The sequence below is a fragment of the Coenobita brevimanus genome, chromosome 62, assembly GCF_032717465.1.
Source record: "Coenobita brevimanus isolate Jiangsu-jjx chromosome 62, ASM3271746v2, whole genome shotgun sequence".
Classification (NCBI taxonomy): Eukaryota; Metazoa; Arthropoda; class Malacostraca; order Decapoda; family Coenobitidae; genus Coenobita; species Coenobita brevimanus.
Genome location: NC_137015.1, coordinates 36,278,521 through 36,305,247, shown reverse-complemented (window position 1 = coordinate 36,305,247; position 26,727 = coordinate 36,278,521). Strand labels below are relative to the sequence as shown.

Sequence of the window (26,727 nt, the reverse complement as noted above, 5' to 3'; positions counted from 1 at the left end):
TATTCTTGGTAAATGTTTGGAGAAGACAGACCCTATTTATATTACTATCCAGTGAAAGTGACAAATGTATAAAGTTTTGAACATGCAGTGTGCTGTACACACAGTGATGAGAGATTATTGTGTGGTTTATTTACAAAACAACATGACACCATGGATGAAGAATGTTTTCTGGTCACGTACAGTATTATGGGGGAAGTTGCTTGAAACAGAAACATTTTGAAGGTGTTAGACCAGCTCAGTATGTTGCTGTTTTTACCATATTTGCATGTTCTGGATGATTGACCCTTGTACTAGATTAATATTTATTTTTTATTTTATTTATTAATTTGTTTTTTTGGTACTTACTATATATTCATGACTTCATGGTAAGTAAAGGTACATGTAAGTTAGACTACCATTTAAGTAACTTGATTTAGAATTATAGCAAGGTTTAACTCCTTCATTCCAGTGATGTCTTCAGTTGTATTATACAGTATGTGTCTCTCTGTATTATTTATTCAGCTCATGAAAGTACTTTTGTATTGAAGAGGTTCAGTAAGACAATATCTAACCCCTCCAGTTCAGAAAGCCTCTCCAGAGCTTTATATAATATCATGAGGTAGGAAGTATAACCTAAAAAGTAAGTATTCCAGGACTTTCATGGTTAAATCAAGAGAATGGCTGAGTTAAAATTGAACTGATTTTTTCATATACTACAGACTGACAAAAGCTGAATAATCCTTCACAGACGCATGCACATTATGAGACTAAATCAACACTCTCTGACTGGTGTGATTCGTGCTGGGATAAATAAGATGATTTTTTGTTACCTTACATAGAATAATGTTCCTTTGATGAGAAGGTGCATGGTACCAGTACATTATTAACATTATCAGGCCCAGGTGATTCATCCTCAGCTGAACATAGTCATCTAGTGTGTAGAATAAAATGACAGATGTGACAGTGAGAGGTTTAATATGGGTTCTTAATGCTTTTACCTTATTACCACAGGTGTTCCTATTTTTGAAGCATCATTTAAGAAGTGTTAAGGTATTTTATGAGTTACAGTGTTGGGAAGGTTTATTTTGCATAACAAATGTTAACAAACCCTATACAGTACATCAGTTTAATAATTTTTTGATAAGGTTTCTACACTGAGTGACAAGCCAAACGGTTTCCTGTACACCAGGAAACCAATTACTACGCTGGATGGTAACCATATAACCATATTATGGCACCTGGTGGTTTAGTGGGTAATTATGGCACTCCAGTCGGATTGGGCTGGTGAAGGTTTATATCCAGTGGGTGGTTGGGGTTTATTGCTCACGTTATGCCACTCATGGATGAGTAAGGCTGGTCACTCTCATCTTAAATGTCAGGACCAACTTGCCTAGCCCCAGGCTTCTATGCTCCTCCTTGGGCAACATAAGCTTGGATGATGGATGGATTTTTGTAACAGCTGTAGATTGTATACTGTATTTGAATCCATTTTGCTTATGTGCAGCATCCAATAACAATATTACAGTATTGTTAAAGACTTATTATCTTCCAGTGCATGTAATAGTAACATAAGCCAGATTACAATTGCCAGAGTCCGAGAGCAACACTTACCATCATCCACTCACTCGATGTAGTGCTGCTTTCGTGTGACTGCCCTTTTCTCTCTTCCTTCTTTCTTTCCTTCCTCTTCTGTCTTTCTTTCCTTCATTCTATCTCTTGCTTCTGTCAGTGGGTGACTGTACACTGAGTGACAAGCCAAATGGTTTTCTGTGCACCAGGAAACCATTTACTATGCTGGGTGGTAACTATATACCGGTAACCAAATTTTGGCGCCTGGTGGTTTAGTGGGTAATTAAGGCACTCCAAACGGATTAAGCCTATGCAGATTTATATCCAAGGGATGGTTGGGGATTATTGCTCACATAAAGCCACACAGGGATGAGTGAGGCTGGTCACTCTCATCTTAATTGTCAGGACCAACTTACCTAGCCCTGGGTTTCTGTGCTTCTCATGGGGCAACATGGGATTAGATGATGATGATGATGATTATTATTATTATTACCAGTTATTATTATCATTATTTATTAATATTATTATTTTAATTATTATTTTTTTTAGCTAAATGGGCTGTCGGGTTTTATCGACTAAGTTGTGTGAGTCCTCCTCCTCCTCCTTCTTTGTGTTGTGAAAGGCTCTACAGTTCGTGATAGATACTTTATTCTGTGAGCCAATCTGTGCAGAATACTGCCAGAAATAGAAATACAAGTACAATACTTAAAGTGAACTTACCATTGATATTTTTCTAATGTCCAAATGTTGCTTGGGACGTTATTTGTGATAAGTCTGCTAAGTGTTTCTCAGGTGTTATAACTTGGAATTATTAAATGTCTTTGTTATTTGCATAAAGGGTTATTCTAATGTTACTGAAGACATTTTGATAAGGGTTGATGGAGATATTCTGCTGCTAAGATAAAAAACCCAGTGCACTGGTAGGTGTGTCAATTCATGATGTACTTGACTGGCACTGATGCTGATTTTATATTATAAAGTTTAGATTTACAGATGTTCTATGCAATTTTCAAAGTTTTGGATATGATGAAACGGACAAACTACCGTATAGTGGTTGTTTTTTTAAGTTTGTTTAGCTTCAAGGCCTCAGTGAATAAGTGTTCCTCATTACATAATGTTCTTTTCCCACAGTTGCAATGGTGGCCTGCATCAAAGTGTACACGTTTGTTTCGGTTACGGACATTTCACAGAATAGCTTAGTGACTCATATAATACCCATCCTTGCAGTTAGTTCAGCACTACAGGTAGTGTATTATTTTTCATAGTTCCTTTAAGCTTGGCTGGGTAACATCATTAATAATTTTAGTTTCTGAAAGATCCAGTCTGCCAGTTTGCATCAGATAATATAATGTAAATATTTGGAAATTACTTTGTAAGATTGGAGCTCAACATTTTTGGCTGTGTTTATGTGTGTGTATGCATATACTTGTTCTTTATGTGGTTTCATGTTGTATTACTGCAACAAAAATACCCCCATTCAGCCATATCCTCATCTGTAATCTCTTGTACCTTCCCAGCACTGCTTCATATTTATGCACCTCACCCCTGTCTTTCCATCTTGTTCTTGGCCTCTCTCTCCTTGTCTCATCCACCTCATTGCCATACATCAAACTGTGGTCCTTCAAACCAATCCCGACCAGTTTCTCCCATATGCATATCAGTTTTATCCCTCCCTTTTGTTCTTGGTTTTCTTGTTGTCGTCCTCTAACCTTTTCATACTATACATTACTTCCATTTCATTATTCATTGGTTCTTATCATGTCATATTTTCTAGCTGTCTGTCTGTTTATTGCCAGATGTCTTAATACCTTAAGGGATGGCCACAAACAAATCACCTCCATGTCGCCTGGTCCCCCGCCATTTCACCGCCCTGCTCCCAGCTCACACCCCCTCTCTCTCATATACCTCTCCACTCCGTCTCTTCATCTCATCCTTGGCTTCCCCTTCCCTCTCCTCCCCTCCACCTCACTCACATACTCTCTCCTCATTAGTCTCTCATTCTCCATCCTCTCTGCATGGCCAAACCACCTCAGTGTATTTTTCTTAACACTTTCTATCACATCCACATCCACACCACAATGCTCTTTCACTTCCTCATTTGTCAGTCTGTCTCTCCAGGTAACTCCACAAGCTCGTCCCATATAACTCATTTCCACTGCTCTCACTCTTGACTTGTGGCATTCCAAGGAGGTCCTAGCTTCACTTCCATATGTTAGAGATGGTATCACATTACTGTCATGCAGCGACCTTTTTACTTCCATGCTCACTTCCCTGTTTCTTATCACTGCTTTCAAAGAACCAGCAACTTTTCTTCCTTGTTGTACCCTTTCAAACACTTCACCCTCCAAACTTTCATCCTTACTCATCACACTACCCAAATACAGCAGGTACACACAGTACGCAAGTTTATGGGCGGCAGAGGAGGTCGCTTACTAGGAATTCGTGTACTGTGAATACATAAACTTATGGGAAAAATCACATGTGGGCGGCACCCCCTTCATCGGTAACCCTTGAGCCTCCTTTCAGACCTAAGTATTGTACTGTACAAGGAAACTATCTAAAACATATTACCTAAGATAAAGTAAACTAACAAAATTATGGTTTTACTAAATCAACAAGGATATGGCCTAAATACACCAACAAGAATATGGCAGCTCACTTTAACCCAAGAGGACAACAGGCTTGATGGACGTAAGAAGGGGATCCGAGGCAGGGTGAGGCACCTAGTGAGCACCTCCTGCACCACCCGACACCACCTTCACCACTCTCATCACCAGCACTTTCGACACTTTCACTAGCTAATGCACTCACTTCAGTCATAAACCCTTCAAAGTCTATTTCTGACACCTCAGACATCACATTATCCTCTTGATCCTCCCCAGGAAATGGCTCTTCTGATGTTGAAGGGAGTGATTCCTCACTTTCTTAAGGCCCCAGGTAACGGGTGATGAGGGTTTGCATGCTTCTGTTAACCTCTTGGTTGTGCCAGTCTGTGTAGTAGCGGAAGGTTCTGTCCAGTGAAGTCATCACTTCCTCCACTCACAACTGACGGTGTTTGATGTCCTTGAGTTCTACCTTGAATTTATCTAGGGCACACACTACCCGGCTGATCTCCATCACCGACAAGTCTCCTCTCTCCATCACTGGTGGTGCTGGCTGCTCTGCTGTGGTCTCCTGCTCTGCATTGGCCTCCGGGTAACCCCGGATTTGGGTCACTCTTCGCTGCCATGTCGCCTATTACAAGTTCAATTCATTTACTGTTAAAAAATACACTAAAATTCGATAAAAAAATGTCCTCGCGTACAATGAGATTTGCGTACTGTGAGCTCGCGTTCTGTGCGTACCTGCTGTACTTAAATGCACTTACATTTTCCATTTCCTCATCATCCAACATCACTGTACATCCAGTGACTTCATGTCCCTCAGAGGCCATCACTTTACTCTTCCCTACATTCACCTTTAGATTCTGTTTCTTACACACTCTTCCAAACTCACTTACCAAGCTTTGCAGCTCCCTTCATCTTCACTTAACAACACAGTATCATCTGCAAACAACAGTACAGGGAGTTTCCAAACACTACCCTCTCTCATTAGGGCCACTCCAACATCCACTGCCCTACCTTGTATCTCTTTTATAACCCCATCCATATACTGACTGAACAGCCATGGAGACATGACACATCCCTGTTTCAATCCAACATTAAGATAGAAAAATTAACTCAATTCACTATCCACACGCACAGGAGCCTTAGCCCCCTCATACATATTCTTCATGGCATTCAACAACTTCCCATTTACTTCATATATTCTTGATATTTTTGACATTCCTTGTGTATCCACTCTGTAAATGCATTCTTCATGTCCATGAAGCCTGCATACAACTTATTTCCCTTCTCTAGAAACTTTTCCTCCAAAGACCTAAGAATGAATATCTGATCTATGCAGCCTCTTCCCTTTCAAAAATATCCCAATAATTCACCAAATAATTCCTCTGTTATTTCCCTAACCAGTCAGTGAGTATCCTGCCATACACTTTTCCTGTTACACTAAGAAGACAAATGCCTAATGATTACCACACACTTCTTTTCCCCATTTCCTTTGTATAAGGGAATAATTATACCCGACTTCCAATCCTCTGGGACTCTACCTTCCCCCCAGGCCAATCTGCGCATCTTCCATATCCATTTTACTACCATCTCTCCCCCATGCTTCAGCATGTCACCACACATTCCTTCAGTTCCTGGAGCATTCCCCATTTTGACTTTCTTCATTGTCTCCACTGCTTCCATCCTACTGATTTCTTCTTCTCCTTTCACCTCCCTCCTCCTCGCAGCAATTCCCCAGCCACTTATCCTCACATCACTTTCATTCTTTATGTTTAACAGTTCCTGAAAGTGTTCTCTCCATCTGCTTACCTTTTCTCCCTTCTCAACTATCAGTCTATTTTTATCTTTCATTCTCCGACAAACTCCCTTATCACCCTGTCTTACTCTTGTTACCTCTTTCCAGAACATTTCTTACTTTCTTTCCACGTTACACTGAAATTCCTTCCAAATCCTCATCCACTTTCTTCTTACACTCTCTTACTAATCTTTTCACATCTCTCTTCCTCCCTGCGTATACATCTCTCTTCTGTCTCTCAACTTCCTTCACACCCCTGCTTCCCATCCACTCACTATATGCTTTCTTTTGTGCCAAGCCCACTTCTTTCCACCATGTTGTTCCTTGCACCCCTTTTCGTCTTCTCCTCACCCCATGCACCACCTCATATGCTGCATATCTTGCACACACCTTCCACCTCCCCCATCTGCTTCAGATCATATCTAACCCATCGCTCCTTCACTTGTCTCTTATATTCTGCCTTTTTTTCCATTCTGTTGGAACCATTCTACGCTCCTTGTGTGGACTACTACTTCCTGTCCTTCCCTCCCTCTATTCCACCATTGCATTTGAACATCCACTCCCCCAAGCTCTGTATGCTCTTGCATCCATTACACACCTTCTTATTCTGTCATACACACACAAAATCAGTCATTGTCTTCCATTCATTCAGTTCACTACCGGCCCTTCTCATCACTTGCTACATATACCTGTGGATCATTTTGTGTGTAAACAGGATATTGGTGATCACCAACCCCCTCCTCACACAAATGTCCACTAGAGCACTGCCATTCTCATCCATTTCTGCAAGCACACCCCATTCACCAACTACTCCATCTACTCTCACAGTCCCTACTTTTCCATTCCCATCTCCAGTCAAAAACACTCATTCCTTTCAAACTTTTCCGTACACACATCTACATTTGCCCAGAACTCTTCTTTCACTCTATTTGCACGATCTTTCGTTGCCACAAACACACACACAATCGCCCACATTTATTGTCCTACTTTCAATCTTCTATCTATCTATAGCCCGACGCCCTAATCCCGCAAAGGGTGGCCGCAGACAAAACGCCTCCAAGTCACTCTGTCACCTACCATTTGACTACCCTCCTCCCAACTCACTCCCCCCTCCCTCATATACCTCTCAACTCCATCCCTCTACCTCATCCTCAGTCTCCCCCTCCCTCTCCCTCCCTCCACCTCACCTACATACACCCTCTTAGCCAGTCTTTCATTCTCCATTTTCTCCACATGTCCAAACCACCTCAGCGTATTTCTCCAAATCTTCTCAACCACATCCACATCCACCCCACAATGTTCCTTCACTTCTTCATTCATCAACCTGTCCCTCCATGTCACTCCACATGCTCCTCTCAAATAACTCATTTCCATTGTTCTCACTCTTGACTTGTTCCCCTCTTGCAAGGTCTATGCCTCGCTTCCATACGTCAGGGTAGGGATCACAATACTATCATTCAGTGACTTCTGAACTTCCATACTCACCTCCCTATTTCTCATCACTGCTTTCAGTGAACCAACAACCTTCCTTCCATGCTGTACCCTTTCAAGCACTTCATCACCAAAAGTTCCATCCTTACTCATCACACTACCCAAATACTTGAATGCATTCACATTCTCCATATCCTCACCGTCCAGCCTCACTGTGCATTCTGTGACTTCATTCCTCTCAAACACCATAACTTTACTCTTGTTTACATTAACTTTCAGATTCCTATTCCTACACAGTGTCCCAAACTCATTCACCAAACCTTGCAACTCCCGTTCATCTTCACACAACAATACTGTATCATCAACAAACAGCAACACCGGAATTTTCCAAATCTCACCCTTATTCATTAGAGCCACCCCCACATCCACTGCCCTACCTTGCACCTCCTTTACAACCCCATCCATGTACTGTATATATTAAACAGCCATGGAGACATCACATAACCCTGTTTCAGTCCCACATTGAGATCAAAGAACTCACCCAGCTCACCATCCACTCGCATCGTAGCCGTAGCTCCTTTGTACATACTCTTCACAGCACTCAACAATTTCCCTTCCACTCCATATATTCTTAATACCTTCCACATACCTTGCCAGTTTATTCTGTCATAAGCATTCTCCAAGTCTATGAAGGCAGCATACACTTTCTTTCCCGTCTCTTAGATACTTCTCCACTAAACATCTTAGAACAAATATCTGATCTACACACCCTTTTCCCTTCCTTTATCCCCCTTGTTCTTCTCCAACTAGCTCCTCTGTTATATGCCTAACCCTATCAATGAGTATTCTACAATATATTTTTCCAGTCACACTAAGAAGGCAAATACCCCTATGGTTACCACATACTTCTCTCTCCCCTTTTCCTTTGTATAAAGAAACAATTATACCTGATTTCCAGTCCTCCGGAACCCTTCCCTCTTCCCAGGCCAATCTACATAACTTCCATATCCTCTCTACTACAATCTCACCACCATACATCATTTTCACCACACACTCCATCAATTACTGGGGCCTTTCCCATCTTGATCTTCATTGCATCCACTACTTATGCCCTACTGATCACTTGCTCCCTCCTCTCATCTCTTCTTCTCCCAGCCATTCCCCAGCCACTTATACTCGCACTGCTGTCACTCTGTACATTCAGCAAATACTCAGTGCTTCTTCCATTTCCTCAATTTGTCTCTCTTCTCCACCAACAATCTATTATTTCTATCTTTCACTCCCCTACTATTTCCCCTTTCACACTGCCTTACTTTCTTTACCTCCTTCCAAAACAATTTCTTACTCTCCCTCCATTTCACACTCAGATTCCTCCAAAACTCTTCATCCACTTTCTTCTTACTCTCCTTCACCAATCTCTTCACCTCCCTTCTGCTGCTCACATATACCTCTCTCTTCTCTCTCTCATCTTCTCCCCTGCCTCTACTCGCTAACCATTCACTATATGCCTTCTTCTTTTCTTCCACAGTTCGTTTCACATTATCATTCCACCATGCTGTCTCTTGCACACCCTTGCCTCTCCTCCTCATTCCACTAACCACCTTACACGCCGCGCCTATCTCTTCCGTGAATATCTTACATACGTCTTCCACCCCTTCTGTCCACTCTAACTCATACCTTCCCAATCTTTCTTCCACTATGCTCTTATACTCTGCCATTTTCTCACTATCTTGCAAATTCTCCACTCTTCTCACAGGAGCTGTTTCCTCCTGTCTCCCCTTTCATCTCCTCAACCATTTTCTTTGTAGCTTTACCTTGGCCATCACTAAGTGATGGTCCGAGACTCCATTCCCCCACCCTCTCCACACTCTTGCATCCAACACTTGTCTTCTCATTTGCTCATCCACACACACGTAGTCTATCATTGCCTTTCGTTCAACAAGTTCACCATCCATCCTGCTCATGACTCTCCATGTACTGTATACCTGTGGATCATTTTATGCCGAAAGTAGGTGTTGGCTATTACTAACCCCTTACCAGCACAGATGTCCACCAAAGCACTACCATTCCCATCTACTTCAGCTGGCAAACCCCACTGAACAACCATTCCATTCACTCGTACATTCCCAACTTTGCCAGTCATGTCACCAATCAAAAACACTTTCGCTCCTCTCATATTTGTCCATACATGCTTCTACACTTGCCTAAAACTCATATTTCATTCTTGCCACTCAGTCCTCTGTCGACGCATACGCACATACAATCATCCACGCTTGTATACCTACTTTCATCCTCACCTATACAATCCTTGCACCCACTGTTCCATACTCTCTTATATTCTCCTTCCACTTCTTGCTTATCATCAGACATACTCCCTCTCTTGCCCTCTCATTCTCTTTTAACTCCCACACATATTCCTAAACCATATTCTCATTCTCTCACCCTTTCACCTCACCATTTAGTTTCAGTCAGTCCACATATATCCACTCTTGCATCCTCAAGCACCTGAACACTCTCTCTCTCTTTCACTTCATCATTCACTCCTCTCACATTCCATGTCCCCTCCCTCAGAATGTCCTTTATTCGTTCCTTGGTCATTAACGTATGGTCCATCCTGGTCCGAGGCGCTTTATTTGCTTGTTTAGTTAGTTCTTTTTAGGGGGTGGGGCACTAACCCACTACCAACCCTTTTAGTCGCCTCATATGACAAGCAGGGATACTGGAGGAGTATTCTTGAAACCCCCCTACCCCGAGGGGGTAAAGTTTCGATTTACACCTGAAAATCATGAAATACTTGGTCCTCATTTAAATGTTTAAAATTTGAGTTGTCATTTGTTAGCTAATCATGGAAGAGATACACAGTATTGTGGTTGCTCATTTGACTTCAGTTTGGTTTGGTTATGTTGAGAATTTGTACCTCTGATACATAGAGGCTGACTGGTCTTTTGTGTAGAGTATTAGTTAAGGGTAATAAAATCTCCTCAGTTAAAATAGTTTCTGTGATTTATTTACTGTATTACATTCCATAGTATTCCATATTATTGACCAGTGGATGAAAGATCTAATAGTTCATTAAGAAATTTGCATTAATCCTGGTGTTTCATTTGAACATGATGATGTGTACTGTAGCATGCATGCAGAGTTTACCTCAATGATAATTATCCTTGACAGTGGTGGTAGCTTTCTTCTGTAGGCTATTATTTGAAGGTGTGTTAGATGATGTATGTATGTATGTATGTTTTCAGAGACAGCTTAGAAATATGGGTGCAGACCCTCACTTTCCAAGAAGTGACCATATTGTGTTGATTTTCAGTTAGCAAATCAGACTGACACCATTCTTCCTTTCAGTCCATTGTAGGGCAGAATGTCGCCTTCGTATTACATTTTAGCTACTGCTGCCAGACAATTTTACTCACTGGAGCCCTCTTGACAGTGGGTGGTCAAGAAACCCCTGCACTGAGACTAGTCATAATGTTCGTGATGATTTTCAGTTTGCAGGAAGCTTACAGAAGGACCAAAACGAGCCAGTTAATTCCCAGTTAGGTACTGTAAACTGTCAAGGAAAAAAAAGAAGCCTAAGATGTGTAAAGTCTTTTGTTATAGTAATAGTTTGTATTTATTGCTGAGTTCCTGCCTTAGCTAAATGTGATTATGTTTGTAGTTACCAGGCTTACAGTTAAGACCTGGGAGTGGACCACTACCAAACAAGATCTGCTGAAGTTAATATGCTGTATGAGACCTGAATCTGGAGGGAATCTCTCAATTTTTCTGGTAAGTCGGTTATTATTTTCACTTATTTTGGTTCCATCCCCAAAGCCAGAATTTTTCCACATTTTGCCAAAATTAACTTACCAGACTGGATTACTAGATCCAGTTTTTCAAGAATTAGCATACAGTACCAGACCAAAACCAGCATAATTGTAGCTACTGGAACTGGGTCAGACCTAAATTGGGGGAGAGAAGCTAAACCAAATTACCAAAACCGAATCAAACTAGTTTTTGGTAAAGGATTGTGGTTCTGCTTGCAGTCATATTTTCACTCTTGTGGCAGTACATCCTTGAGTCATCATAACCAGCCATCTTTCACATGAGTTGTATGTTGATTCGTAATTTGGCTTCTTGTAAATGAGATGGGGCCAGGATTCTAGAGGCCTGAACAATGGGTGAATGAATGTCTGGCCAGTTTTGCTGGCCATTGTGTTGATATTTTTACGACTCTGAGTTTTCCATGTTTTCTGGATCTTACCTCGCCCTATCCTCAGAATGATGATGATCATCATAATTATAATGTAATGATACAAGAGTATCTTATGAGGATATTTAGACATTATGGTCATAATTAGAGACTGGATATAGATAAGGTGGTTAAACAGATGTGTTTGAGTGAGTTTGAAGGTGGGAGGAAGTGTGGGAGATCATCTACCAAGAAGTTGGATGGATATGGTAAATGAGTATGTATAAAAGTAAAGTATGAAGGCTGAAACTAAAGAAGTGACCTGGTATCAGAATGCATGGATAAGAATGCACAGAGACACATATAGCTAGGGCTTGGCACTCATTTTTAAGCTTGGTTATACAAGAATGATAGGAGTACAGTATATGAAGCACATCTGTAAAGGGTAGTACAGTAATAATCTGTATTGTATCACACTGTTTGTCGTATTGTATCATTTATAAAGGCTCCAACATGCTTGCATGCGTCAGCCTTGGTTACTAATGGTGGCTGTCCACTCTACTTGATCTCTGGTAGTCTCCCTATTCAGTCCCTAATTCCTGAGGTCACACTGTGACCTCATCCCAGGTCCTTTTTTGGTCTGCCTCTTACAACCCTGTCTCCAACACTTAAACTTCTCATCCTCCACACCCAATTGTTATCCTCCATCCTTTCAGCATGCCCAGGCCATCTCAGTCTTCTCCTCCTCATCACAACACCAATGCATTGAAGTCCCATCTTTCCTCTTAACTCTTCACTCACGATCCTAGTCCCCCAAGGCCTCACATTCAAGGACATACTGCACATCCATCTAATCATTGTCACATCTGTACATTAGAGTGTATATATATCATCTTCCCAACTGCTCAGATCTCAGTGTTATAAAGCATTGCACTCCTGACACATGCCACATACAAAGATTCCATAGTGCGCAGGGAGAGCCCTCAAATGTTAGGAGAGGTAATGGCTCCTTGAACCTCCTCCAACTATTCCTTACCCTAGCCATAGTACTAGTTCCAGCCCTACCATGTTCCCCAGATAACAAAACTCCTCCATACACTCAAGAAACTTTCCACCAAGATTATTCCTTTCACACCTGACAATCTCTACATGCTCTCCCTGACACAGCACATTGTTTTGCAGCCTACCTCTAATACCATTAAATCTCTTGTGCACCCACTTATCACAAACATGGCACAAGATGGAGTTACTGCTCACACACTTATGGCAAACTGCATATGACCTCACTCCTTCTGCTTTGATAGTACTACCACCAGCCCTAGACGCAATCGCTTGTTTTATCTGCAGGTACTCTCAAACCCCTGTGTCCCATTTCCTCTCTCCACTTCCTAAAGCTTTCCTCTATGTCCCTTTCATTCTCTGCAATCAACACCAAGTCATCAGCATACATCTCCCATGGGAGTCCATTTCTGAAGTCACGTGAGAGAGCTACACCATGACACACAATAAGGGGCCCCAAGACTGACTCCTGATGCATGCCAACATTCGTGGAAGACTCATCATTCAAATTTTCCATTCACATTCACCTGGATGCAAGCACCCACATGCATAGCCATAACCACTCTAACAAGCCACTACTTGATGCCAGACTTTCTCACTGGTCACTTCACCACTTCCCTAGGGACTGTCAAAGGCCTCCAAATCAACAAAAATAAAGTACACTCCCTTTCCATTCTGTTATATTTTTCCTAAAGCTGTCGGACAATGAATATGGCATCAGTGGACTCTGCCTGGCATAAACCCAAACTGCACCTGATCAATATTCTCTCTTTCCCTTATCTTACTTACTACGACTCTCCCCATTACTTTCATTATCTGGTCCGAAAGTTTTATGCCTCTAGAATTATCTCATTCCAGGGTAGGCCCCTATCACCCCTAGAAAAATTAAATTGTACATTATTAATTTTGTAGCATGTTGTAGACTAGTTAGAATGGTTATTATGGTTCTTAGGTGTTTCCATTAGCCAACCAGTTCAGTGACATATGAAGCAAAACTATACTTCACTGTACAATATGTCATCTGTATGGTGGTAGGTGGTGGCAACCATCATCCACTCACTTGATGTAGTGTTGCCTACTACTTTCTCCTTCCACCTTTATCATTATTTTTCTGTCACTACCCTCCTCTCTTCCTATTTCTGTCATCTTTCCTGTCACTTTTTATTACTCCACTTTCCTGTTTAGGTAGGTTTACATTGAGTGGCAAACCTAATGGCTTCCTGTAAGCCAGGAGACAATTTACAATGCTGGATGGTAACTATACTGTATGACCAACCAATACATGTTCCCTACATGTCAACAAATGGGTTGGCAGAGGGTTAGTGACCCTCCCTGTAAAATAACTAACTCAGAGTCAAACAGCCACCCCATATGGGATTATGGCATCTGGCTATAGACAGATAGATATGTGAAGACTTAATTTTAAAATCTGTACTTTGGATAAAAATACTCAGTAATTTTTTTCCAGTTTTTATTTGCATCTGAACCACTGATTAATCAAGATCAACCAATTGGTGTCTGAGAGGAGTGTTGCCTTACTGGCCAGAGATATAAGAAAAAACATTTGGTGCTTACTGTTGTATGCTGGTATTGTTCTGCCATGTTCATTTTCTGAACAGCTTGATATAAATTTGTAGCATTTATAGATGTAAGCTATGATGTTTTTGACTATAGCCTATTGATGTTAGAAGATATTACAGTACAGTATTTTAAAAATGTTAGAATTATTGCTGGTAACTCTGTCATATTTTTTGGTCTTCTTTACTGACATTTGCAGTTCTTTAGTATTTTAAAAGTGCTTGCAGGAAGAACAGATGGAAAGACTGTGGTTAATAATCCATGTATGCAGTTGGTAGGTTATTCAAAGTGGTTTCTTGTTACCATCTTGAACTTCTATACTCTGGCCTTTCACTTTTGGTGTAGCCTTGGTGGGAGGTGGATGTTGAGTGGACAGTGGTTGATTTGCTTCACCAGACATCACTTAAGCACATCCACCCAAGCCCCCAGATCACACCATGTCACCCACATCCACACCTATCACCTCAGCCTCAATCTCCACTATTCTAGGGAGATGTAAGGTGAAGTGGGGTAGGATGCAAAACTATATCCATATTTGGCTTGGTTTTGCAGGTGTTTGGCATTTACTCTGACAGTGATGCAAAGTGAGCTTTAAATTCCTGAGACTTTGGTTGGTATAAGCTTTCCTGTTCTGTTTTATTTTGAAAGGGTGTCATGGTTCTGTTTATATATCAGTGCTACATGAATGGATGACTGTTACAAGGTGTTTAAGGTAGGTAAATGAATAGTAAGGTTTTAACAGTTTATGGCAGGACTTATATGACTTTTTTTTGTTATAACCTGTGACGATCTGTTGATGGTAGTGACATACAGTTGTTAGGTATGTTCTGGAGTGGTCAGCAGCAGCAGAATAGTTTGAAATTTATAGTTTTGTTTTTATAATAGTGACTTATTATGGTTGTTTGTGGCTGTGGTGACTGGCATGGGTCAGGAATAAAAAAGGTAGAGGGACAGAAAAATGGAAGAGGGTATATAGCATGACTTCTAATGCTTGTGCTGATGTTAGTATGGTAGGAGGAAGTTAAATGGTGGAACATATCATCATCATTTAGCCAAGAACTGAAGTTCTGGCGGTAGAACATGGCTCAGAGGTTCATCCTAACAGTCCTAGCAAATGAACGAAACACGAACCCAGCATCTGAGGTTAGGCTGTGTGGGGTGCAAAGTCATCGGGGTGGTGATGTCTCTGCTTCTGATCCACATGGCCTGAGCACAGTTCCTGCATGTGGTGTCTCAAGTTCATGTTGCACACAGCAAAACAGAAGAGGCTGTTAAATATTTTTTATGTCATGAAAGTAAAAACAGGTGTTTTTTAGTACAGGTTAACATTGTGTGGGCATGGTAAAAGTTAATGGTGTTTGTTTTGTACAGCATTGTAAAGAGGTAACTTCAGTCGACAGGCATCAGTAAGCAAGTACTGGATTCTCAGAGAGGTTAATGGCTCTTCAGAGCTTTGCCACTGTCTCCTGAAGAAGGTATAAGGAAAGTGAGGGATCTTTTCATACGCAAGTATTAGAAGCATGACAATAAAAGGTATAGTAACTAAATATAAGAATTTGAGGCAGACTTGTTGGTTGTACTGTAATGTGATAGAATGACAGGCTGTTTTGGTTGGTGGAGCCAAGTGGTAAAAAGGCACTCTAGCTTCCAGGAGTTATGAAGTGTGGGTAGTAGTAGGTACGTTCACTTGAGTGGCAGTGTAACTTTTATCCAAGAACTGAACAAGAAACAGAAGGCAGACAAATGATAGTATACTTAGTTTCTAGTGGTCATATGATGAGTGGTAGGTAGGTAAGTGATAGTGTAGGTAGTAATTTGGAGGGGTCACATGGGTAGTAGTAGCTAGACCTGAGTGGTGATATTAGTATTTTCCAGTGGTTGTATGGGGTGGAGGAAAACCCTTTACTGTCGTGGCTGATAGACATAGTAGTTGAACATGTTGTGGTAGTGTTCATGGCGGCTGGAGTGGTGCTGAGGTTCACCGCACTTCCGGATGTAGTCCTCACACTCTTCAAAGGATGCTGCGCCTTTCTCGATGCGCTCGCCAATCCCTGACTTGTAGGAGGCATAGCGCTGGAAGAAAAGTGGAAAATTGATGGAGATGTTCAGGCGTAAACTCTGTATAATACTGTAATCCGTTTACTGAAGATATTTAGACGTAAAATCCATCTGATTCTGTAATATGTTGACTGAAGAAAGGAATTTTTTCCCCACTCCACAGAGAGGGCAAGGCACAGTCTCTTTCCAGGTGGAGAAGGTGGATAGATGTTTGATCCCAAAGGGTTGCCTAGCAGCCATTACAGAAAACTTTTAGGACTAACTATGGTGTTGTTATAGAAATCTTTTAGGCTGACTGTGATATTATTTGCATCAGCTGTGAGCTTCTATGTTTAACTGTCTGCCATAGAATGACAATGCACAGTTTTGCTGTGCTTGATTATAACTATGTGAATATTCTCCTATAATCTTTATTCATACAGTACTGAAGTTTTCCAGAGGAGCAAGAGGCAGGCCCCATGAATGGGATGAAGTAATTACATTTTGAGAAAAAACGCCCAAATATTAGGGTCGCAGAGCAAAGTCAAAGGTTGCCCTGTAATTCCATTTTGAGAAAAATCGGACAAATATCAAGATCACAGCAAAGTCAAAGTTTGCCATATAATTCTATTCCAAGAAGAGTCAAATATCAAGGCCACAGCAATGTCAAAGTTTGCTCTATAATCCCATTTTGGGAACAGTCAGTCAAATATCAAGGACACAGACAAGGTCAAAGGTTGCCTTGTAATTCCATTTGATAACAATCAATCAAATATCAAGGTCACAGCAGTCAAAGGTTGCTCTATAACTTAAGCACGATCTGATTCTGACCAGACCAGTGGAAGGGTTTAACATCAGCCAAAAATAAGGTGATTCGATTTTGAGAATCATTGGTCAAAGGACAAGGTCATAGGCAATGTCAACTGAAACACTATTGATCATATTTGGACCCAACTTTGTGGAAGGTGTTGAAGGATGAATAAATAAATTTTAAGAACAGTCAGTCGAGGTCAGGGTCCTTCGACTAACTTTAGGACACAAATATTGCACTGAGGGCTTCCTCATGTTCATAATCTGTTCTTGCTACAATTAAATTATTTTATTTGGCTTGGGAGGTCGTTGTATGAAATGGGTTAGATAAAGTTGTCTTAAATCTTTCTTCCCATCCCTGTTGGCAAGAATTACCCAAATGCACTAAAACCAAATTGAGCAGCCCTCATTCTAACACCAGCACTTCAAAAACTTCTTTATAAGTTTTAGAACCAGAGTATTTCGAAGATGAATGTATTTTAATTCTGGGGAACAGAATTTAATCCACGAATATCCTGCCATGAACCCATTGCTGTGTTGCCAGATTATCTATTCCTACTATATTTAGCAAACTGAATCCTCAGCCTTGTAGGTTATGATATTTGTAAATGTGGAGTACTGTTGCTGGGGATTAAAGATCGAAGATTATTGACAAGCAGTTCTTTAACATCCGTACCTAAAATATGTCCCATTAGATGACCCCAGAATTTCGCGAAATCATGGTTTTCTTAAGAATGGTCAAGACTAAAAATGAAACATCTCAACAGATAAGAAGTCAAGACTGCCCACTGAATATTGAGTGAAGTAGTAGTTCAAGAAGCAGCAATGACAAAACCATTGATGACTCACCTGCTGAACACTGCGAGTGAAGCAGCCGTCAGCAATTATACGTGCAGCGTTCTTGAGAGCCCTAGCGAAGGTGTCCATGGCCAGAATGTGCCCGTGGAAGAGATCTCGCGGCTCCACTGACTCACGCCTCACACGACCTCCCAGTGTCAGTCCACCCTGCTGCATCCCACTCTGTTGGCAGTGGAACAAAATACTGCTACTGCTGATGACTTGCACAGCTTATAATAAATTCTCTGTCGTAACATCTCAGAATAATAACTAATATGCTCCCAGGACTTCATGACGTTGGTTGTATCACACATATTATACGCCAAGACGTCTAGGGTCTAGGCAGTGTGTGTTAGTCCACTAGTGTAATATATAGTGCTCACGACGTAGGCCACCTGCTGTTGGCACAGATATCACGAGGTGGCTTCAGCGTTTGTGTGTGTGTGTGTGTGTGTGTGCGCGCGCAGTAGTGTAGTATACATAACACTACATAATGTGTAATAAATAAGCAGCCTTCTCCAAAATGCACTTCGTGACGTAAGTTGCATCACGCATGTCGTAGGGGCAGATATCAGGGGTGGCGTGGATCTTGGGATAACTGTGTGTTGTGTTGAACGGTGTAATGTACGAGTACTGTATAAAGTAATATAATGCATAGTAATACACCAACCTGCTCCAAGATGCACTTCATGACGTAGGTTGCATCACGCACGTCGTATGCGCAGATGTCGGAAGTGGCGTGGACCTCGGGGTAGCTGTCGGAGGCGTCGACAGAACCGAGCATGTTGAAGGCAGCGGCCATGTAGACATCGTGGTGGTAGGGGCGACCCATGAGGCGGGAGAAGGCGGGTTTGATGTACAACTTGTACTGTTTGTCCAGACCAAAGTGACGCAGTAGATGCATGGTGGCTGCGGCGTCGCTCTCGTACTGGTGGCGTCGCGGGTCTGCTGGCTTGGGCTGGATCAGCAGCTGACCCTTGTAGCCGATCTTGTCCTTGTACTGGGCGGCCATGCGGTACAGCTGGGCCAGGTGGGACATGTCCCGGAACACCTGTCGCTGCAGCAGGCTCTGGTAGCCGTCACGAGGGTGGAAGAACACAAAGTTCTCCGCCCCCAGCCGTTTTGCTGCCTCTAGACCGCGCTTCACCTGCGCACATGCGTAGGCAAACACGTGCGCATCAGGGTTGGCAGCTGCGCCGTTCATGTATCGAGGGTGAGTGAAGAGATCAGCTCCGAAGTACAGAGGACGCACACCAGTCTGCTTCTGAAGGTCAGCTGCCATGGTCACCATCTCCTCCAGGTGGGAATTGGTCTCCTCAAAGCTGTCACCCTCCGGGGCCAGGTCGCGGTCACACACCTGCGACACCACACCTATCATTCACACCACCATGTCCCACCTGTCCACAGATTTACAACATTTAAATCAATTTCTTCATATAAATTCATTCATCAACATGTCATCAAACCATTAACATACCGAGTAGTACTTGACATTAAGCTTGTGGAAGAATTCGAAGGCTGCCATCATACGTCTGCGGTAGTTGTCAAGAGAGCGGGTCCCATCTTCCCACTGGTTCTGGTGTGTGCGGTCACCATAGTAACCATCAGACCCCAAGTATCTGTGCAGAACAGAACATTTCTTCTTTAGAATTGTGCTTCACATTGTAATTTAATTCGCATCACTAACCATATGTAGGTTAGGTACAGTAAATCCTTGTCATCATGAAAGGCTAGAATAGATTGTATTTCACTGTTAACCTCTAAAGTCTCAGTTTTCTACTGGTAGTCATCTTTATTCTGAGAGAGAGAGAGAGATCGGGTTGAAGGGGTTTGAAACAGGATCCAGAAACAGAAACAATCACTAGAAACTACCATGAGAGCGCCCAGTGAAGTAGGTCATAGTTTAGTTTATTCGCCACTGAGGTCTATGAATTATCACTTCAGCCCCACAGAAGGTCAAATAGACTGAGATGTGTGTGCCCTGCTATCTGAAAGGGCACAAGTTTAATCCCAAGCTGGAGCAGGGAATAGTTTCATGATATGAATTTTGATAAAACAGACATTACTGATCTTCCACAAGAACTTGCGACATGTAAACACACACACACACACACACACACACACACACACACACACACACACACACACACACACACACACACACACACACACACATCAGAAAGAGAGAAAGACCTAGGTGTGATTATCAATAACAGACTATCTCCGGCTGACCACATCAGCGAGAAGGTACGGAACATGTATACACTGCTTGCAAATATGAGAATAGCATTCACATACATAAATGAAGACATGCTAAGAAGGATAATAACATCTTTCATTAGACCAACCCTGGAATATGCATCAGTAGTCTGGAGTCCTCATCTCAAAAAGCACATAGACAAGATTGAAAAAGTTCAAAGGGCCGCTACAAGATGGATACCAAGCTTAAGGGACCTAAGCTACGAAGAAAGACTAAATAAACTGAATCTACCAACACTACAGGAGAGAAGGAAAAGAGGTGACATGATAATGCTATATAAGTGCATATCAGGGAAGGAGAAAATAGACGTAAATGATTACTTAACATATGGAGAAGCATCAGCAAGAGGACACTGCAAAAAACTGCATAAGAAGAGAGGTGATAAAGACGTAAGGAAATTCAGTTTCCCAAACAGAGCAATTGATCAATGGAATGCACTACCGAATGAAATAGTGTGTGCCAAAACAATTCACAAATTTAAGGATATGTACGATAAATATGGTTTAAGACACGGGACAGTACGAGCTTGACTCATTCCTGTAAAGATACAATTAGGTAAGAACACACACACACACACACACACACACACACACACACACACACACACACACACACACCATTTCTGAATGAGAGCACTAGCGGTACCACTTATAAACTGATAGTTATTTGGAGGTTTTGAGCACTAGCTTATTCTTTTGAAGAACTGGTTCTTCTGGGAAACGAAGGATCAGCCGTTATCAGTCTTAAGGTAGACAGTGGGTATTACTACCCAATGGGTGACATGTGAAGGAGTTTGGTATCTAGAAGTCACGTTCGGTGACAGGAGGCGATTGTTAAATTTGTGCCCAAAGTTGGACACTTAAAACACACACACACACACACACACACACACACACACACACACACACACACACACACAAGTGCTTCACCAGACGAAGTTACTTGCAACATTTCTGAGGCAAAAATCATTCATTTGTCTTACAGAAAGCAATGAAGCACTTGCTTGGTGCATCTGCACTGTCATTTATATCCTTTTGTTTTCCCTTTAATACGTATCGCAAAAATCATCACAGTATGATTTGAAATACCTATATCTAACTGTCACTAACAGTATAATCAATATAACAGCTTATTCTATACCACATTACTGTATATACATCACCATACAACTCCACGGTATGTTGCATATATCAGTAAGCTCTAGAAATAACAACTTTGCGTCTTAGCAAATCCAGATTAGAGAAAGAAAGAGAGAAACCAAAAGTGCGCTCATGACACGATGGATCCTTATTATTTCAGGAAATAATAAGGATCCATCAAAGAATTTGATACATGAACACCCGTCATGCTTTGGTTAGCTAATTTTTGTTATTCAGTTATTTCATTTTTCCATATTTCATCCAAGGAAATACAGCTCCTGTTGCATATTGTCATAACCATTGTACAGGTATCATATGAGGCGTCAAATTCCATACCGTAAGTGCTGCCGGGGATACCCCCTGGACTGTGAAATTGGAAGTAATTACCCCTTGAGAGGAAGAGGGGAGCAATTACCCCCTGGGGATAAGGGGAAGTACTTGCCTGCTGAGGTAAGGGGGTAGTAATTCCCCCCCCCCAATAAGAGATAGGAGTAATTACCACTCTGATTTCCCCAAACCCCCCCCCCCAAAAAAAAAAAAAAAAAAAAAAAAAACGCGACACTTGTTAACGTTATAGAATTAGTCGTGTCATGCATTCTGGTCGTGATGACAGTGGGCCAACAGGGGTTGTATTTCCTTGGATGAAATGTGGAAAAATAGAATAACTGCATTACCTAAATAACCATGTACTTAACCATAATCAATTAGATCATCTGCAATTCACTCCTGAATGTCGCTCGGCAGAAGCAGTGTAGCTGAGCTGTGAGTTGTGTAAGTGACGAATAACATATTAACCTTCCGACTTCGAAAGGTTCCGCTTATAATCGTCTGACGTTAGTCCCAGTAAACTAGTCATCCCCCAAGGCTGAAGTGTTAAACCGAGATAGTTACTGAACAGCAGTAGATCACGTGAATCATTAGTTAGTTGGGTTCATTTTTAAATAATGAAATGACGGCTGCTTAAGTTTATGCATCTTTTTTGCGGCACTGTACCGTTGTTTACTATGGTACCACACAAACAGGGTACTGTACCTGAAGGTGTTGAAGTAGCACACAGAGAACCGCAGCCAGTCCTCCATGGTGCGGCCGTGCACCGTCTCTCCGGCATTGTAGTGACGGAACACCAGCGTATCCTCCGGACCCGCATCGGGCCGGTACTCGATGCGTCCGATGCCGGGGAAGTACTTGTTCATCTTCGCTACGGCGCTCACGGCAGGAGGCTGAGGCTGCTGCTGTTGCTGCTGCTGGCTCACCCTGCCTCAGTTCTGCCTCAGCCTGACTATATACCCGCCACCTCGCCCCGCCCCGCCGACCATGACAGACCCGGTCCACACCCGACACGACCCTCTGTTGCTGGGCCGTCATGTTTGTAACGCTTCTAGAATCGCCAAACTCCCTCTTTGTGCAGAAAATGGAAAGAGAGAAAACAGAAAACAGAAGAATAAAAGAAAGAAAAGTGAAGTGTATACGGCCGCATACTAGGACTGGGAGTTGTGAGGTGTGAGATGCAGGCCTAAAGTAAAGCCTGAGGAATCGGTGAAGTTAGATGGTGTGTTTGAAATTTACCAAGAGGGTCTAGAGTTTTTAGATTTGTAAGTTTACGAGAACAATAAGGCGTAAGGGGAACTGTGGTGCGTTTGTAGCTTGGTTATACTGGAAGTTGTTAATTATGAGGATTTACGACTTTAAGGTACGGAGAAGCTGGATGACCGCAGTTTTTACAAAGGAGTTGGAAGTACTGTAGCGTAGATGTGTAGTAATAAGAATTTACGAGAACCATGTGTCGTCATCCATCCTACCTTCCACTCCTCCAGCCATTCCGCCGTCCACTCATCCGTCCATTCACCTTTCTTTCATTCAGCTAAATATCTATCAACTGTCCATCCATTCATTCTTGTAATTCTCCTTCCATTTCGTCTTACAAATACCACCCATCCTTTCAAACAGTTCGTCTTATGGTCCTTTATTTTTCGTTTTTATATTTTCTTTCCTTCCTCACGTTCTTTTCCATTCCTTTCCTTCCCTCCTTTTCTCCTTCCCGTTACTCGCTCGTTTAATTCCTTAGTGTTGTAACTCCTATTCTTCCTCCTCTTTTTTTTTTTTTTTTTTTCAGATATACTACCATCTTCCCTCATTTTTCGTTCCTACTTCAGTTTTCTCCCTTTCAGTGTATGTTTGCTCCTATATATTTTCCCCTTTCTTTCTTTCTGCACATACGTGTTTATTTTTCTTAATTTTTCCTCACTCCTTTTTTTCTTTATTACTTCCACTTTTTTTTCTCCCATTCCCTAAATCCTCCTTTCCGCCATTCCTTCTTCCCCTCTGATTTTTTCCTTTCTTTTTAGTCTTATTTTTGTTTCCTGCTTTTCATCGTCTATTTCCACTTGTCCTTCCTACCTTCATCCTTATTTTCCCCACTCTCATCTCTTTCTTTTTTTCTTTTCTTTTTTCCCTTCTCTTTCCTTCTTCCCTTCCTTCTTTTTTCCCTCCACATTACCCTGTTCCTACCCACCAGTCAGACCGCCTGCACATGATAGCCAAACAAAAACACAGTGACTCAGAAGCCACCTAAGAATGCAGTCACAGTCCATCAGAACGTGTTTCGGCAGGGATCAGTGTCGAATGTACTCAAGTTCGCTTTGGTTTTGACTTTGTTTTGACTTTGGGAGCGACGGTGAATCAGTGGTGGCGCGTCCATCCCCCCCCCCCCGCATCCGTTATTTACCGTATATGTGGAGTTTGGGGGGGCATAGTAATAAAGCTAAAAATACCTACCGGTATCCCTTGAATCGTTATCGTTATGGTAAGCATGGTAAATACAAATCTGAATGTAGAAAGTAAATACAAAGTCAATAATTAAAAAAGTGGGAGCATTCAAAGAGTGCAACAGTCATGCTTACCAAATGGTTTAAAGGTCGGTCATTTGATTTTGCCCTGTTACTCTGACCTTCGACCGATTGCTCTCCATACCGAAGAGTTTCCGCCTTGTCTAACCCTTACACCATGTTATTCCAAATTAGATCACAACTGTTTGGGTTGACCTAGTCATTTGATCTTACAATGTAACCTTCACCTCTGACTGGTTGCTGTCAAAATAGAATAACTTTATCCTTGCCTTACCCTGAAAACTTCAAAGTTTGCTGTAAATTGGATAAAAAGTAAGTTGACCCTGATGTGACCTTGACCTTTGACCTAGTGTCAAAAACAGTAGATCAATCCCTTGGATAATCCTCAACCATTCCACCAAGTTTGGTCCAAATTGAATCATAAGTTGTTTAGCTTCTTCCACACAGACACATGGGTCGAACTTTGTCCTAGCCCTGTGACCCTGACCATTGACGGACTGTTCTCAAAACACTATAAGTCAGTCCCTTGACTGTCCTTCTGTCCTTCCACCAAATATGGTTAAAATCGAATGAAAACCGAGTTATTTTGTTCACACACGCACACACACAAACACAAACATACACACATCGATCAAAAGAACACCCGCTCTCTCTTAGCGCACGTGAATGTAAAAATTCCAATACCAGTGAAATGGAGAACAAGTTCGTTATGTGACGCGCTAATTCCTTAAAATCGGAGCAGTGTGCCTTACTCCATAATGATTCTAATGAAGGACCAGACATGATCAGAGGGAGATAAATAGCCAGTTTTATATTATTTCTAATACGGACTGGTAAGCAGTAAACGAAGTACGAACAGGGTTCGTGAAAACTAAAGTTGTGTGCCAGTGCCAGTCTGATTACCGGGTATGTCATCGGTAACAACCAATAGGGTATGAACATATGAAAGCACCTGAAATGTCATACTGACAGCAGTTAATAGTCAATCAGCGCGTGTTCTGGTGGGATCACTGTCAGTTTTAGCGCCCCCCCCCCCTTTTTGTGATTAGCACCGCCAACGAAGTTGGAGGAGGCTATGTATTTACCTATGTTTGTCTGTTTGTTTGTCTACACGATATCTCCAAAAGTTCTCAATGAATTTCAATGAAATTTTGTGAAAGGATGGGCCATGGGCCAAGAAAGAACAGTATCTCCAGGTTCTCAGTGAATTTCAGTGAAATTTTATGGAAGGATGGGCCATGGGCCCAAAAAGAATTGATTAAATTTGGTGGCCGATCCAAATTCGGATCCTATGTATCCCGCACAATATTTCCAAAAGTTTTCAACGAATTTCAATAAAATTTTGTGGAAGAGTGGGCCATGGGTCGAGGAACAATTGATTAAATTTGGGAACGGATCCGGATCCTTTTTAATGGCAGGGATATTGGCGGAGGTATGCGCTTTCTGAGTGCTTAGTACTTTTGAGTGTAATGATATTATATACATAAACAAAAGTAGCGTACTACAGCAAATGTTTAGCTTTGCTCCGAACAGACCTACCCAGAATTTGAATATCTTGGTTACTTTTTGTTTGCTTTAAGTTACTCTGGTATTTATACTGGACAGTGATGAATCATGGTGTGGCAATGCCACATTTGTTGTGCAGTCGGCGCGCCCCACAAGTGGATTCCACAATTTATCCATATGCTTAGCCATAATTATGGAATGGGATGATTATGATAAATGTGATGGTACAAGAAGAGCGGTTTTATAGTATATCATTATATTACAGTTTACAAGTATCTGAGAACGATTGTGAAGACATCTTCTTGAGCGTCACATTTTTTCCCAAGAACTTTGGCACTGAAAGACAGCACAATGTGGCATCCCACAAATGTGGATTCCTCATTTTGGTTAAAAGCATATCGACTAGCGTCGGGTGTCACTCGAGGTATCCATAATTTTGTCTAAGCATATCGTACGACTATATTTGGAATTACGTTTTTTCTACTTTGCTTTTGCTGCCTCGAGATGATGTTACTCAAGTTACTGGACAACTTTCGTAATGGAGGGGTAAGAATCGTTACTTGGGGACAGTTGATGGAGGTATGTTTATGGCATGGTAGCAGTTTTATTTTTTTATACTATGCTTCAGATATTTTTAGCCTTTAGGTGCGAAAGATATCTGTCAGCGATATGAAAAGAACTGACTTTGGCAAGAATGAAATAGCAGTTATCTGTGTACTCTGGAGGTAAATTGAGTTAGATTTTATTATTATTATTATTATTATTATTAGTATTATTATTACCACTACCACCACCACCACCACCACTACTACTACTACTACTACTACTACTGCTGCTGCTGCTGCTGCTGCTGCTGCTGCTGCTGCTGCTACTACTACTACTACTACTACTACTACTACTGTTATTATGACATTGGCTTTATTATTTATTACCTTTCACGAGAGGTCTTGCCTGGGTTGAATGAAAGCTTGTAGCGGTACCAAGAATATAAACGACATAATTAAGAGGTGCATTTTGTGTGTGTGTGTGTGTGTGTGTGTGTGTGTGTGTGTGTGTGTGTGTGTGTGTGTGATTTTTCTTTTGCCTGATAAAACTGCACGA

General features: G+C 41.7%; 2 protein-coding genes across 2 annotated transcripts in view; one reads left to right on the top strand and one right to left on the bottom strand.

Annotated features, from left to right (window-relative positions):
• The window catches only part of LOC145404127 (uncharacterized), a 101,047-nt gene that overhangs the window by 62,281 nt on the left and 12,039 nt on the right, over window positions 1-26,727 (top strand). The window lies entirely within an intron of this gene.
• On the bottom strand, window positions 14,282-22,518 carry LOC145404123 (uncharacterized). Its single transcript, XM_080275750.1, has 5 exons — window positions 22,307-22,518; window positions 19,353-19,494; window positions 18,546-19,232; window positions 17,888-18,058; window positions 14,282-16,264 (listed from the first exon to the last, which is right to left on the bottom strand). The coding sequence occupies exons 1-5, from the start codon at window positions 22,465-22,467 to the stop codon at window positions 16,094-16,096; spliced, it is 1,332 nt and encodes a 443-aa protein (XP_080131876.1). The 5' UTR covers window positions 22,468-22,518; the 3' UTR covers window positions 14,282-16,093.